Genomic DNA, 15513 nt, shown 5'->3' on the forward strand with positions numbered 1-15513 from the left:
GATAATCATGTTTGCTTGACCAGCTTGTTGTTAATTTTAACCAAGTTGCGGTTCTATTATAGCGGGTTTGCTAGTTCTCAGCTAGCTAAGGTAGTGCTTAGTCAAGTTCTACATTGTCTGATTACATCGTGATTCGTACATATAAATTGCAAGTTAAATTTGAACCGAGTTTTTCCGGTTGCAACTGAAAAGTGGAGATGCAATTTTTAAAATACTCCGAACTGTTATATTTGCTTCATGGTTCATTCTATTCATAAATTGCAACATGAGTTGCAACTAAAATTGTAATTATCTCACTGAGAACTAAGTTAATTTTCAGTAAAGAACTAGCCACACCCTATATCTTATAATTTGCTGTTGAACAAATAGCACATAGAAAAAAAGGTTAACCAAATGATAACAAGCATACACAGGTGTGTCTGTCACTTAAACATGGTTATCGTAACAACCAAATGGCGTCGCCGCCATGGCACGTGTTTCCCTTGTATCTACGCAACCTGCTCCAATCCAAAATCCAGTGAGGATCGAGGAGCGACATCTACACTGCACAGCTGCGATGCACTGCGCCCGTGGTATATAACCTCGCGCGGCGGCCCACGCCCCCCACCGGCGACGCGACCCGAGAACATTCCGAGCTGGCTGGCCACAGCGTATCATTGCCCAATCACGGATCCCCTCTTGATCTCTAGCCGATAATTCTCTGCTAATCTAGTAATCTCCCTCGCCTCGCCACCGCCGTCTGCCTTCTGCTTCTTGTGTTGCCGCGCGCGGCGAGATGAAGGAGATGATGGTCGGGTCGGCGGCTCCGATGGGACCGGTCGGGAGGTGGGGCGCGGCGCCGCCGCAGGCGCTGCTGGAGAGGATGAAGGACTACGGCCAGGAGGGCGCCTTCGCGCTCTGGGACGAGCTCTCGCCCGAGGACCGGGACCTCCTCGTCCGGGACATCGAGGTGAGCCCAATGTCGCCGCGGTTTCGGTTGTTCGATTTCGCTCGTAGTCGGGCGGGGTAAAGATTTGGTCTTGCATTGCGCGTTGGAATTGTCGGCAAAGGTTTTGATTCGAGTTTCTTTCTTTTTCTTTCTGCATATCTGTTTCCGCGTCGGGATTATGAGACAGATAACTCTGTTTTAAGTTGGAATTCTGCTTGCTGATTCGGTTGTCAGCTGGAGTTTTTTTGTTTGTTTCTGAGTTGCGAATGCTGCTAAGATTTGTGGAGAATGGGAGGTGTAAATCTCCATCACTTCATTGTATCCAGTTGGATAAGTTGCCTTGGATCCTCGGCTCACGCCACAATCCAAATTTGCAGCGTTTGTTTACCGTTTTGTCTGTTACTGAATATACTGTCTGATGGAGCTGTGCATACTACTATATCGCAGAGTCTGGATCTTTCAAGAATTGATCGGATCATTCGACGCTCTCTCGGATCGCAAGGTCAGAGGTCTTTCAGTTGAATAATCCATCATTCATTCCAGTGAGGAACACTATGCCATGTGTATCTTTGATTGGCAGTCTTAGTTAATGTGGTGAACTTGCTAAGCACAGGCTTTCTGGCGCCCGCTGTCGAGCCCGTGCCGGAATCCAGTGTCTCCAGGGTGGAGGATAGGTCTTCAGAGGACAAAGAACGGTGGTGGAAGAAGGGGCTGAGAGCCATTTCAGAGGGGAAGCTGGCCGTTGTCCTATTGGCTGGTGGTCAGGTAATATGATGAGATTGAATCCTCCCAATCCTGTTATCTGTGCAACGCATTGGGAAACATTTTTCTTATGATCTAATTTCTTCTCATTTTGTGCGCAGGGGACTCGGCTTGGTATCTCCGATCCTAAGGGATGTTTCAGTAAGTTGATTCCACCTGAATTCTTTTATCTTACTACTTGACTGCATATGTGCACTGGTATGCTCTCTTCTTTAAGGTATAAACGTATGCCACAAAAAACAGAGAGTACTACTATATGCATCTTTCTTCATCCCTACTAGTTGGAATTGCACTTTGCTGATAATTTCATCTTACATTATATGTATCATTGTTTGTTTCTGACACCTCATTTTCACCCTTCAGATATTGGACTTCCATCTGGAAAATCACTTTTCCAACTCCAGGCGGAACGCATTTTGTGTATTCAAAAGTTGGCTGCTCAATCTAGTGATAGTAATGTCTTTTGATCCCAAGCTTCTAGATCTTATTTTTTGCTTCACGTCCTTACCCTTAATTTGAAAATATTTGCAGCTCCTGGCAATATTTTACCGATCCACTGGTATATAATGACCAGCCCCTTCACCCATGATGTCACACGCAAATTCTTTGAAAGCCGTAAATATTTTGGCTTAGAGGCTGAACAGGTAAGAACAAGTACAATATTTTCTGCGGCATTAAATATTCATGGGAATTAAATAATAAGTGCATAATCTCCAATTCAATAGTAAGAGTTATCTTTAACAATTTGGCTTGAAATTCGAACATTTTCTTCACAGGTGACCTTTTTCCAACAAGGCACTCTACCATGTGTTTCTGACGATGGCAGATTTATCATGGAGACACCATACAGGGTACCATCTCTTAACTTTATGATTCATTCATCTGATCATGTATTAATTGGAGGCAGAATTGTGGTTTATTGCAACTTGATTTCTAAGTTACTCATGGTGTGATATCTTTAAATGCAAATTGTTATGCCTGCAAATCTACTTTGATAGTGCATATGTTGCAATTCTAAATGATACATGCTCTGCTGAAACTAGGTTGCAAAGGCTCCTGATGGAAATGGAGGACTTTATTCCGGTAATCCCCATAAATCTGGAATAATTGTTATGTCTCGTGCGGTAGTTCTATTTTATTAAATACATGATCATTTCTGATGCTTATTTTTTTACAACTGTAACATCTGACAGCCCTGAAGTCTAAGAAGTTGCTTGAAGATATGTCTGCACGGGGTGTAAAATATGTAGATTGCTACGGTGTTGATAACGCATTGGTGAGGAAAGACACATTGAGATGTCAACTGACTTTTCTGCACGGCCTCATTCGCTAATCGATATCTTATACGCAGGTTCGTGTTGCTGATCCTACATTCCTAGGGTACTTTATAGATAAGGGTGTATCTTCTGCTGCAAAGGTTGTTAGGAAGGTAAAGTCAAATATTTCACAAGAGGTCGCAAGAATAAATTCTCATGGTTCATCACTTGATGCCTTACCATTTACCATACTGTGCAACCTGCTGATAGTTAGTCGTATTCTGAACAGGCTTATCCACAAGAGAATGTTGGAGTGTTTGTTCAACGAGGTCGTGGTGGACCTCTCTCCGTGGTCGAGTATAGTGAAATGGATGCGGCTATGGCTACTGAAATCAATCAATCAACAGGACGCCTTCGTTATTGTTGGAGCAATGTACGTTTCTATCCTTCGCTTGCCGCTCCCTCCTTCCTTCAAACACTCTGACGCATGAAAACTTCATATTCCATTGTTTCTTTGCAGGTATGCTTGCATATGTTCGCTTTGGACTTTTTGAATCAAGTGGCAAACAGCCTTGAAAAGGACAGTGTGTGAGTGTTTCTCTATCCAATTTAAATTCTGAAACATTATGAATTCATTGAATGTTTGCCAATTCTTCCAAACTTAGCGAGTTTGGTGGATACTTTTGTTGCCTATTTGCTGCTTCTCTACTCTTTTCACCTCTTGGGAGAGTGAGAATTACACCTATGCTAGGCTTTGTTATTTAAGGGTCTGCTAGGCATGTCATGGAAGTAAAGTTACCTGGCAAATGGCATGCTCCAGAAAATTTATGTTCTGTTCTCGCACTTGACGTTTACAAACTTGGTGTCCAGGTACCATCTTGCAGAGAAGAAGATACCTTCCATTCATGGGTGTACAATGGGCCTGAAGCTTGAACAATACATATTCGATGCATTCAGTTACTCCCCGTCCACGACACTTTTCGAGGTCCGACTTCTGTTACCTATCCTGATATAGCATATTATGTTCCATCTCCTTTTCCTGTTCAAATGCTGGAGATACTCACTGGTGCATCTCTTTACATTCAGGTGTCACGCGAGGAGGAATTTGCGCCAGTGAAGAATGCAAACGGCGCAGCTTATGACACCCCTGATACCGCCAAACTGATGCTGCTCCGGCTCCACAGCAGATGGGTAGTTGCTGCTGGCGGCTTTCTGACCCATTCAGTACCCTTGTATATGACAGGTAATAGCTTACCCAGAAACTTGCAAGAAATCAGTACTTGAACATTTGAAATAAGTACATTCTGGGTCATCTCTCATGATCACTTTTCCTTAGGCGTCGAGGTTTCTCCACTCAGTTCGTATGCCGGCGAAAACCTTGAGGCGATCTGCCGTGGGCGAACATTCCACGCACCTAGTGAGATCTCATTCTAGGTGCATTGGTTCATGGCAACAGCAGCAGTTGCCCTACTCTTGCAAAGGGTAGAAGCAGTTGTCCACAACAATTGCAAATGGATGAAGCAGAGGTTGGGTGGATGGGGTTGAGCTCTTGAGACATAGCATTTGAGTTTCGGATACTGGCCTATTGTGTATTTTGTGAGTATTTGGCCCAGGTTCTGAAGCACTTGTAACCATGTAGATGATTTCTTTGCTTCTTCAAAGGCATTTAAACATGCCTTGATTGATGAGACTTTTGTCTTTCACTACAAAATTATTTGAAGTTGTCTTTAGTTGAAGAAAAAGGACGCAAAACCATAGTCTCCTCCTCACGATGGCACTCGAGGCTGGAGGGAATGGAGAAAACCAGTGCCCACTTGTTCACGTGCATCCCGAAGAAGATTGGAAGCATCAGTTTCCGAGATATGCATGATTTAAACATGAATTCGAAAAAATAAGAGTAGAAGTACAAAGTTGCTGACTTAATTTATTCGCGATTGTGTGGGTGTATAGTTCATTCAATGAAATAAGAGCACTGAGAATGGCTTACCTTTCCAGTCGAAAGAAAGCATAGAGAACCATCAAACAAATACTGGAAGACGGAGGGAACTGGGCATTGCTCACAAAGGAAGAAGGTAAACAGTGCTATTGAATGAGACGATCTACCCGTAGTTATTTCAGTGATCAATTCTGGAACAATGAATTTGCGAGAAAACGACCATTTGGAAACGAAGTTCATTTCGTGTATGTTTGGATAGTTGGACAGCGAAATCAATTTCGATAGGACATGAACTGCTTCATTCTAAGCTAACTGTCTCCACCTTTTCTAAATATTGATGTATCTATAACAAAAATTAAAATGTGTCAACTACAACTAAAACGAAAGTGTGTCAACTAAATCCATCTCTGAAACAAAGTGAGACACAGAGGGAGTAGTCATGTACTGTGTTGCAAATGAGATACAAACACTGATGGAAGTATTGAGACATGCCGCTGATAGCTGAAGCAACAGTCAATTTGAGCAAGCATATCAAGCCAGCAGGGAAACAAATTCACCAGAATCAACAAGAACACAACACATGGTACAATTTAAGCAAAACTCTTAATGATAGATAGATTCCACAAACACGTTCATATGACGAGAGACTTCAGTCTGACAGAAAATATGGAATCAAATACCAAAACACCAGCCTGGTAGGTCTTTTTAAGTGCGAAAAACTTCTGACTATGAACTACTCATGAATCAGAGTCTAAGCTTAGGCAGCGATGAAAGCCTTCTTCCCACCACCAGTGGTTCCAGCTGGAATGACCTTCAGGACGTTGAATCTGACGGTCTTGGACAGAGGCCTGTAAAGACAGAACAAATAGTTCAGCAACATAAGAAAATCATGGTCTGCAGTAATCAATAGGTGAAGAACAAAGAATTGGAGATCACAGCAACAGTTGGCCGTGAAACTCAGTGTTTCAAGCATTACAGACCAACCAGGACGAAGTCTAGATAGTAGTGAGTAGTTACCTGCACTGGCCGATGATGACATGGTCGCCTTCCTTGATACGGAAGCATGGGGAGATGTGAGCAGGGATGTTTGAGTGCCTCTTCTCATACCTGCAAAGAGTGCAATTGTTATCTGAGTTAGAAATGCAACTCAGAAGGAGAAAAAAATATGTTGTTTCAGGAAACCCTAATCCTTTTACTTGCCTCTGGTACTTCTTGACAAAGTGGAGGTAGTTCCTGCGGACAATGATGGTCCTGTTCATCTTGGCGCTGTGGCATGTTCCAGCTATGATCCTGCCCCTGATGGCAACAGTACCCGTGAATGGGCACTTTTTGTCGATGTATGTGCCTGCAAGGGAATACAATTTAATAGATTGTCCAATGAGTAGACAAGATAATGTACAACTCATCTTATTAATCATTCAAGCCTACTGAATTACTCCTAGACATTTAGAAACAATTTTACAGAAAAACTAGAAAGTGAAACCAATGGCTCCATAGTTTTCCACGTCATAAAAGGAAATTTGCCCATGAGACACTGACTACAAATGTTGGGTTCATATCAACAACAATTTGATACTAACCAATTAAAATGCTTTGTGTAACAGATCACAGCTAGTTCAACCAAGAAACATTGTATGGTGGAGCATGCTTCCAGCATCAAGATAACAGAAGCTACTTGCAAGTATAGAAACAGCTAAACAAGAACGGGTGGTGGCCTATTATTTACCCTCAATGGCTTCCCTTGGGGTCTTGAAGCCAAGGCCAACACTCTTCCAGAAACGGTTGCCAGCCTTGCCAGGCCTCTTAGCCTTGTCAGCCTTCTTTGTGCTATATCAAACAGAAAGGCATTGTTAAGTATATTATTAACATTTGATCAAGAAAAGACTTGAGCAATGCTAAACACTAACAAGATAATGAAATGAATAAATTCCTCACCTGAGGAAAACCTTGGGCTGCTTGAGGAAAGACTTCTCGGTCTGCACAACAAGAATGGATGTAAACCATTAAAACAAGACGACCAACATCTAATCATTCGTTTGGACTGATACATGCAAGTAGAGGAATAAATCTTGGGCTAATGAACCGCAAGAATTAGCCAGAAAGTATCACTAAAGGCACGATTAGTGTTGATTTCATATGAACAGGGTACATGGGCAAATCAAGATCGCATATATACCAGTGTAACATCACAGTTCAAGGCTGTCCGTTAAAAACGTCACTCACTAAGCAGCTAATGGCTACGGAGAAGCAATGAATCATTTGCAGACAAAAGTGAGAACTGAAGTAGAACGCTATCTCACCCACAAACATCAAACCCTCCTCAGATATTTCTCACCGCAGAAACTAAGAAGAACTACATGCAGCCAAACGATTTGCGGCGAACACACAAACATCTCCACGAACAGATCTAAGTATACACGGTCAGAAGCGCGATTGTGCAGCACAAATCCAACCATCCAAGTACAAGGCGCGAGCATGCGAACGGAAGCACCGAGGTAGAGCACTAGACGGGAAGGAGCCTTTACCTGCTCCGCCATGGCTGCGCTGCGGGCTTCGAGCGGCGAGGTGGCGGCGGCGCTCGGGGAGGTGCGGGAGCAGAGGGCGCTGAGGCTTCTTGGAGGATGTGGCGGCGGGGCGCAAACCCTAGGGTGCCTTCTTATAACGACGGGGCGACGCTGCGGAATGCCCTCCGTCTTTCTGGGCTTTCAGCCCGTCTCCTCGGCCCGGCCCATGTTGGAGGCCCATGTTGGATGGGCCCAGCTAGATCACGCCGTTGATGCTGGATTAGCCGTGGGCCGTTCGATCCTAATTAATGCTCGCTCCGACCAGAAACGGAAACATAACTCGGCAGATTTCTTCCTTCGCCCTGCCCTTGCCCTTTCCCCACCGCGTCGCGGCGAGCTCCGGTGATCTCCGGCGCGGCGCGGCGAGCTCCGGTGGTTTCCGGTTGCCTCCGCCCCCTCCGCCCCTCTCCAAGCGCTAGGGTTCCGCGGAGCAGTGTGTGGGTGCAGATCTATCCGGAACTCCACTCCACTGAGTTGATTCGTTCGGTAATCTCCAAACCTCCGCTGCCTGTACATTTTCCCTGATCCGGCCTGTGCTTGCGGCAACCGGCGGCGCGGACGGACGCGCGCGCCGCTTGCGCCGCTGCGCGCGATCCGCGCCTGGTTTTGTTTTGTTGTTGTTGAGGAAATTCGTGATGGCCTCGCGCTGGTTCCGTTGCAGGTGGCGGCGTGATGGCGAACCTGCAGCCCTCCCTCCCCGTGCCGCCCTCCTTCGCGGGGGCCTCGCCGCCGTCCCCCTCGCCGATCGGCGGCGCGCAGGAACCCAATGACAGGAAGTTGGCGTCGGCGGAGCAGCTGGTGCTCGACCTCTGCGACCGCGACCTGCGCGAGAACGCCCTCCTCGAGCTGTCTAAGGTCCGCCCCTGCTTTCTTCTAGGGTTCGAGCCCTTCCTCTCGAGGAGGGATTGTGTGGGGTTTTTCTTTTATCTCTGGGAGGGATCGCGGCTTTGTTTGTTTTACATTAGGATGATGAACAGAGCAACTGCAGGACTTGCGTGTTCGGTTGGTGAGAATCTAACTTGATGTACTGTACTCATTTCAGAAACGGGAGATATTTCAAGACCTGGCCCCTCTTCTGTGGCACTCCTTTGGCACAATCGCTGCCCTGCTTCAGGTATGCATGATTCATATGTCCCCTATCTTTAGGATGTGCATGCTTGGACATTGAAGTAGAATTACTGGGAGCTTTTGGCCCTGATTTCTTACCTTATGCTCTGTTTATGTTGTCAAACTGTTGAGATCAGTCACCGTTTGTTTTTCAAGTCGGCACTTGCTGTTCCGAATGCAATTTGTCAAAGGTTAAGCCTGCCTTCCTCACTTGGTGTATTCACTCGCAGGAAATTGTGTCAATCTACCCTGCACTTTCACCCCCAACTTTGTCGCCAGGTGCATCAAACCGAGTCTGCAACGCACTTGCACTTCTTCAGGTACAGTCCGGGGGAAACTACATTCACGAAATTGCTTCAAGTTTGCTATACCAGATCCATTACATATCTCGATTCTCCAATTACTTATATGTTTATTTTACGATAATTGCAGTGTGTTGCATCGCACCCTGATACCAGAATCCCTTTCTTACACGGTAACTAGTACATCCATTTTTACTGTGTCTCACATATACCTAAAACCCAGCAGTATGATACGAGAAGAGCTATTTAGCTCTACTGTTTCTTTCAGCTATTCACTTTCCCCTTTCTGTCCTCCATTTGTTCCTTTCAGCTCATGTGCCACTGTTCTTGTACCCGTTCTTGAATACATTCAGCAAGACACGACCCTTTGAGTACTTGCGACTTACCAGCTTGGGTGTCATCGGTGCTCTTGTTAAGGTAGTTTATTTCAGCAAGCTTACATGAATCATCAATTCTTATATAATGCATCCAACTCTGCCAAACATGATCCTTTCCCTAATTCTGTAATAAACCACCAAGGATGATCCATGTTGTTATTCCAATCCCCTGGCATGAATGATGAATCTAATATGGTCACAAGGGATACATCCTTGTTACTTTGTGTTTAACAAAGAGATAATCAATTCTGTAGCTGATAAACAAGCAATGTTCTCATGCTGTGTTTGGAATAAACTTGCATGTCTTTACACAAACTAATTTTGTAAATGTTAATGAAGCTTCTTTACCTCTGATGCATGCAGGTTGATGATACTGAAGTTATCGGTTTTCTGCTGCAAACTGAAATAATTCCTCTGTGCTTGCGTACCATGGAGATGGGCAGTGAGCTGTCAAAAACCGTATGTAGCCAGCCATCTCAATCCTCATTTAAATTATCACAATATTTCTTTTCTGTTTAGCTCTAGCAAAGATCAAATTGCTTCTTCTTTTCGAAAAAAATATCTTGCTGTCTGAAGTTCGTGTTGAAGCAAATTTACTATCAGTTCACTGGTTTGCCAGGTCTGGGTTGTAAAGTAGGCCACTGATTACCATTACAACCTTCTTCTGCCACACGGGGCTTCTCCCTGATAAGAACTTAAAATGAAATTGCGGTTTATAAACCTAAAATGTGTATATGTGAGAAACCTCAAAGGATGTTTGGCTTTGGCAATTCAGGAACTGACATTGCTTCTAGTTTCAGTGCCTTACTTTGATTAGTTAGTACTTGAACTGGAAGATATATATATAACTTTGTTCAAATGTAAATATGCCATCGTTTTTTACATCTTTCATGTATTAGTAATAACCTACAGTAATTGCATATGAGCTTTGAGGGGGCTTAAGTTTTTGTTTTGGTTGAGTTCAAAGTTGAGGCTGGGATTACAATTTTTGCTATAATTAGTTCAATGTGTAAACAGGTCGCTACCTTCATTGTCCAAAAGATTCTGCTGGATGATATTGGACTGCGTTACGTCTGTGCTACCGCTGAGCGTTTCTACGCTGTGGGCAGCGTTTTAGGAAACATGGTAATATCACTTGCTGATCAGCCTTCCACAAGGTTGCTCAAGCACATTATCCGATGCTACCTCAGGCTGTCAGATAATCCCAGGTTTGTGCTTTCATTCGTATGTTACAGAATGAATTTACATATATCTCCCCATGTGCTAATTTTCATCCTCCCCATTTACCCGCAGGGCCTGTGTTGCACTGCACAATTGCCTCCCAGACATGCTGAAAGACGGGACATTCAATATCTCTCTTAGGGTGAGTCATGCTATCAACCTATCTGTCATTACCGGTCATGACTTCATTCATCGCAAATGAATTGATGTGTATAAAAATCGAAGTTAAGGATCAGATACTAACTGCACTTATTTATCTCAAATAAAGGATGACCCCGCGACAAGGCGCTGGCTCCAACAACTGCTGCATAATGTGACAGTGGGTGGCATGGGAGGACCTGGCATGGGAGGTCCTCCCCAGCCAGGCCTGGATCACATGATGGGGATATAATCCAGTTTAGGTGCTGTAGTGTACAACAATAATACATTCTCTTGTGAATTGCAAGCAGGGGAAGATATCTTCCCTCGGATGTCTAGAAGAAGGTTGTATCGTGTAGTCTCAACCTTCCAAGAAAAGGAAATGTTGTGTTGTGCTGTGTCGTAGCATCTTTAGCAGTTAAGCTGGTTTGCTTATCGTGTAATACTGTGAACACATGCAAAGCAAGTTGCTACTTTCATCTGGTCTTGCACCAGGACTGATGTTGGCCTGTTGCTATCGAAGTTCATCGTCTAAACTGAAACTGTGAACACATTGTCTTCCTGAATTGGAAGAGCGCATATTATGTGAGGCACTCCCAAGCAGTTTTTAGAAGAAAGACCCTCGTTTGGCTCAGTTTTTATGTTGAAAGCTTTTGCAAAGTGTTACAGCTCGAAAATGAAGAAATTTTTTCCGAGAAAACGTTCTTTGTGTTTCTGATATCTTCCTTGATGTTATGTGTTGGGACTTGTATAGCTCCCTCAAAGTGTTTCTGTGCTTCCAGGTCATCCAAGTGATGAATAGGGTGGCAGAAGCGAGGCCTTTGCGAAGCGATGTGGCCGTGTCGTGTCTTGCTTGGCGCCACCAATCCATTAGAGAGAGCTCATGGTCTGGTCATCTGGTGCCCTTGTTGTCATCCTAAGCCAGGCATAGGAAAGATGGAGGAATCTTCTTTCCTTTTGTTTAGGTTCCATACGAAAAAATAGAGGAATTCTACAATCCAATTAATGATCCTTTGATTCATAGGGTTTTCAGAAGTGAGAATAGGAAAAAAAATGTAGGACTGGAATTACATGTCATCCACAATCCTACATGCATGATTTGGAAACTACACGGTTTTGGATCATGATCTTGGAAAATTCTTCATGAATCTCCGATAGTACCCATCCATACCTAAGAAACTTATAATTTCCTTTGCTTTCTTGGGTGCTTTCCACTCCAAAACTGATTCAGGGTTTAGATTATTGCAATTCACACCTTAGGATATGCAAAACTATCTTCAAATGATTTGCATGTTCAACTTTGTCCTTGAAATATATCAGAATATCATATATGAATACTATCACAAGCTTCTCCAAATAGCGCATGAAAATCTTGTACATCAAGTTCACGAAGATTGTTGGTGCATTTGTCAATCCAAATGTTACTACCGAGAACTCATAATGCTCATATATGGACACAAAAACTGTTTTTGGAATATCTTCTTCCTTGATCTTGATTTTGTAGTAACCTAACCTCGGATCAATCTTGGAGAAAACTCCATCTCCCTTAACTTGATCAAACAAATGTTGGATTCTAGGTAATGGGTATTTGTTTGGTTGTTACATTATCAAGTCAATGGTAAACTCAATTTCTCTATCTGGTGGCAATTCTTTCAGAAATACATCCTTAAATTCCTTTTAAACAGGTACTTCCTCGATATTAGCCTCCTTCAGTTAGTTTAATTAGAAATCAACCTCCATCTGAGTATACTTATCTCCTTGGTATACTATTCTTCCTCCATCAAAGTTTCTGATTGATATCATTTTCTCACCGTATTTAATCTGGGCTCCATGATTTGACAACCAGTCCATCGATCCCTAGGATGACCGCTATATCTTCTATAGGTATCACATATAGATCCACGTAATACCCGCAATTACAGATCGTAATGACCTGCTCTCTTAATGTGTGTTACTCGTACGTCCTTTCTGCTAATAATATGGTCATAGGGTTTTCGAACGCAAAGCATCTCCTATATTGATCTATGAATTGTTGTGCAATGAATGAATAGTTGTTCCAATATAAAATACTACTTTGATGGGATGGGTAAGGATGCTAAGTCGTACCTATTAGAGCATCCCCACTCGTTGGCGCTCCCCACGTCCAAATCCGGCGAAATTTTCGTCCGGATTGGATGAAGATTTGGCGTGGGGAGCGCCGAAGTTCCAGCCGTCCCCCCGGCAGGAAACCCCCAACCTCGACCATTTGACATATTTCAAACAAATTCAACATAAAATTTAACAAGTTCGGCAAACAAGAGGACGAGAATTGCTGAAACAAATTCGGCGATAACAGTACAATGTTTAACAAGTGCTGAAACAAATGAAGCACACAATTTCACAATTTTTCAAACAAATTAAGACAGACTAGTTGGCGTCGGCGTTGGCGTTGCCTCGGAGCCTCCATATGTGCTCCACCGGATCATCTTGCAGCAGCTGGTGCATTGTAGAGTCTCGAATCTCCCGGCGCATAGCAATGAAGGCGGCCCATGATGGAGGCACTCGGTGATTAGGCCGTGCAAGAGGACCTCTCTCTCATATGGTGCTTCTTGCTCAGCCGGAGGAACCGGATGCTTTCGCTCATCTTCAATAATCATGTTGTGTAGGCACACACAGCAGTTCATCACCTCCCACATCTGATCTTTGGACCAAGTCATAGCGGGAACCGGACGACGACAAATCTCTGTCGTAGGACACCAAATGCTCGCTCGACGTCTTTTCGGCAAGCTTCTTGTTTCTTGACAAACTCGCAAAGTTTGGGGGTGCTAGGGTTGGAGATCGTCTTCACAAATGTTGCCCACTTTGGATAGATACCGTCTGCAAGGTAGTATCCTTTGTTGTAGTGCCGACCATTGATCACATAGTCCACCGGGGAGCATGACCCTCAACAAGCTTGGAAAAGACCGGGGAGCAGTTTAGGACGTTGATGTCATTGTTGGATCCAGGCATACCAAAGAAAGAGTGCCAAATCCAAAGATCATGGGTAGCCACTCGCTTCAAGTATCACAGTGCAGCCTTTTTGTGACCCTTGTACATTCCCCGCCACGCAAACGGACAGTTCTTCCATTGCCAATGCATGCAGTCAATGCTTCCAAGCATCCCTGGAAAACCTCTAGCTTCATTTGTTGCAAGGATCCTCCGAGTGTCTTCGACAAGTGGGTGATCTCAAGTAATAGTCCCCGAACACTGCTATGACGGCCCTGCAGAACCGGTAGAAACAATCAAGGGCGGTGGACTCCGCCATGCGAAGATAGTCATCTGCAGTATCACCGGGAGCTCCTCATAGCCACTGTGCACTTCTGCAGTGACGAAAATCCAACCAAACCAGGTGCAATCCGCCTTGCATCCGAAGTAGGGATCAAAGTGGCGGATGGCATACACAATTTCCGAAATAGCTTTCTGCTCATCCTGAAACGACGCCGGAAAACACTCTCACCGTGCAATGGATTGTCGGCGAAGTAGTCGGCGTACAACATGCAGTAGCCCTCCATTCGATGTCTCGGCTTGCACTTCCGGCGACCTCGTGCCGACCCACCACGCCGACGAGTTGCCAGTCCGCCGTACATGCTTGCCAAGCAACCAAGGATCATCATGTGCTCCTCGTCTTGGGCGGCTGCTGCCATCTCTTCTTGCATAAGCTCGACGAACATCTGCTCCTCCTCTTCGTCCGAGTCCATGGCCGGCGAGGCAAATGGACGAACACCCGACGGGCGTGGTCGAGGCAACCCGAGCCGCGAGCGACGACGAGCAAGCAGGCCGGAAAACGAGGCCGGCGGAAGAGCGACGGATAGGCCGTCGTCCAAACACGGCGGAATATAGGCAGGTGGGGAAGGAGTGGCGGCGCAATCTGGGCAACAAGCCGGCGGGGTGGTGCCGGCGGCGAGAGAGATACGAGGGGTTGGGGGAGATTTTGAGCGACGTGGCGGTGGGGTTCGTGCGTCGAGTCACCGACAGATCGGGCCCTTCCCCGCTTTTCACTCGTCCGGAGTCCCCGAGAGCTCCCCGGGGGGCCGAGGGGTGCGTGGGATCGCCGGATGGATTTAGGCCCAAATCCGGACGAAAACGAGGAACCGGGGGCGCGACTGGGCCGAATTACGCCGTCCGGATGGAAAAAACGCTCGCCGGGGGCCTCGTCGGGGGGACGAGTGGAGATGCTCTTACCTCTTGATCAGAGTTGTTCAATTGTTCCAAACTGGTACGGTTCAACTTCCCAAATGGCCTTCCTCTCTCCATAGTTTCCACCTCTGGCTGGTGCTCCTTCACTTCATGGTCTGTCCACTCCATGCAAACTTGTTCGGGTAATCAGGCTGTCCTTATTTTCCACATCTATAGCACACAACCTTGGGTTTCTACAATCTCTCTGCGATGTGTCCCTTGATACTACAATTTATGACAAATGATTTGCCTTTTTGATTTGTGATTCCCCAACTAGCAGATTTGCTTCCCTCAGACCTAAATCTAGGTTTAAAGCTTAGGTTAGATGTTGGTTTGTTGGTTTTGAACCTCCTTGGCCCACCACGAGCCCAATTAGAGTTTTTATTAGCTAGCTTTTTCTAACTTAGTAACTCATGTGCAACTTTCTACTAATAGGATTAGCTCTTTGGTACTTCTATTGAGGATACACAAATAAATTACTTGTCTAGCTAGCTTTGGTGTTATAGATGGCTAAGGTGGAATTAGCTGCTACTGAAACTTCCTATAGACAAACGATGACAAACACTACTCAATAGAGCTATGCTTGATGATGATGATGGGTAAAAATGTCCTAGGACAGATTCAAGTTAATCTGGACCAATGCTATGCTAATTATGTCGCTATTACCTCAAGTAGCAACCTAATGATGTAGAGTAGCGTGTCTCTTCTGGCTATAGCTAAACTGTGAC

At 44.9% G+C, this 15513-nt stretch overlaps 3 protein-coding genes across 3 annotated transcripts; 2 read left to right on the forward strand and 1 right to left on the reverse strand.

Annotated features, from left to right (window-relative positions):
* The first annotated feature begins 760 nt into the window (after positions 1 to 760).
* On the forward strand, positions 761 to 4672 carry LOC124675607 (UDP-N-acetylglucosamine diphosphorylase 2-like). Its single transcript, XM_047211677.1, has 15 exons — positions 761 to 949; positions 1376 to 1430; positions 1542 to 1693; positions 1792 to 1831; positions 2054 to 2143; positions 2222 to 2334; positions 2467 to 2541; positions 2734 to 2773; positions 2884 to 2966; positions 3042 to 3119; positions 3236 to 3379; positions 3467 to 3534; positions 3817 to 3931; positions 4033 to 4189; positions 4283 to 4672. Exons 1-15 carry the CDS (start codon positions 776 to 778, stop codon positions 4378 to 4380), a joined length of 1482 nt encoding a protein of 493 aa, XP_047067633.1. The 5' UTR covers positions 761 to 775; the 3' UTR covers positions 4381 to 4672.
* A 799-nt stretch (positions 4673 to 5471) lies between these two features.
* Positions 5472 to 7496, reverse strand: LOC124673763 (40S ribosomal protein S11). Its single transcript, XM_047209804.1, has 6 exons — positions 7408 to 7496; positions 6818 to 6858; positions 6609 to 6709; positions 6083 to 6227; positions 5900 to 5989; positions 5472 to 5730 (listed from the first exon to the last, which is right to left on the reverse strand). The coding sequence occupies exons 1-6, from the start codon at positions 7417 to 7419 to the stop codon at positions 5640 to 5642; spliced, it is 480 nt and encodes a 159-aa protein (XP_047065760.1). The 5' UTR covers positions 7420 to 7496; the 3' UTR covers positions 5472 to 5639.
* A 611-nt stretch (positions 7497 to 8107) lies between these two features.
* Positions 8108 to 11133, forward strand: LOC124677126 (CCR4-NOT transcription complex subunit 9-like). The gene is made up of 9 exons (XM_047213125.1): positions 8108 to 8301; positions 8489 to 8560; positions 8784 to 8873; positions 8986 to 9028; positions 9166 to 9272; positions 9596 to 9691; positions 10250 to 10440; positions 10526 to 10595; positions 10722 to 11133. Exons 1-9 carry the CDS (start codon positions 8119 to 8121, stop codon positions 10842 to 10844), a joined length of 975 nt encoding a protein of 324 aa, XP_047069081.1. The 5' UTR covers positions 8108 to 8118; the 3' UTR covers positions 10845 to 11133.
* Positions 11134 to 15513: the final 4380 nt, after the last annotated feature.

The sequence above is a fragment of the Lolium rigidum genome, chromosome 7 (assembly GCF_022539505.1).
Source record: "Lolium rigidum isolate FL_2022 chromosome 7, APGP_CSIRO_Lrig_0.1, whole genome shotgun sequence".
NCBI classification, from domain to species: Eukaryota; Viridiplantae; Streptophyta; class Magnoliopsida; order Poales; family Poaceae; genus Lolium; species Lolium rigidum.

What these genes read in the sequence shown, in the direction of transcription:
- LOC124673763 (XM_047209804.1), bottom strand. An exon ending in TTTGTCAAGAAGTACCAGAG is followed by an intron (nt 5,990 to 6,082) that starts GCAAGTAAAAGG and finishes CACTCTTTGCAG; the next exon opens with GTATGAGAAGAGGCACTCAA. An exon ending in GTCATCATCGGCCAGTGCAG is followed by an intron (nt 5,731 to 5,899) that starts GTAACTACTCAC and finishes CTGTCTTTACAG; the next exon opens with GCCTCTGTCCAAGACCGTCA.
- LOC124677126 (XM_047213125.1), top strand. Translation starts at nt 8,119, where the DNA reads ATGGCGAACCTGCAGCCCTCCCTCCCCGTGCCGCCCTCCTTCGCGGGG. An exon ending in CAATCGCTGCCCTGCTTCAG is followed by an intron (nt 8,561 to 8,783) that starts GTATGCATGATT and finishes ATTCACTCGCAG; the next exon opens with GAAATTGTGTCAATCTACCC. An exon ending in CAGAATCCCTTTCTTACACG is followed by an intron (nt 9,029 to 9,165) that starts GTAACTAGTACA and finishes TGTTCCTTTCAG; the next exon opens with CTCATGTGCCACTGTTCTTG.
- LOC124675607 (XM_047211677.1), top strand. Translation starts at nt 776, where the DNA reads ATGAAGGAGATGATGGTCGGGTCGGCGGCTCCGATGGGACCGGTCGGG. An exon ending in GGCTGCTCAATCTAGTGATA is followed by an intron (nt 2,144 to 2,221) that starts GTAATGTCTTTT and finishes AAATATTTGCAG; the next exon opens with CTCCTGGCAATATTTTACCG. An exon ending in CGTCCACGACACTTTTCGAG is followed by an intron (nt 3,932 to 4,032) that starts GTCCGACTTCTG and finishes CTTTACATTCAG; the next exon opens with GTGTCACGCGAGGAGGAATT.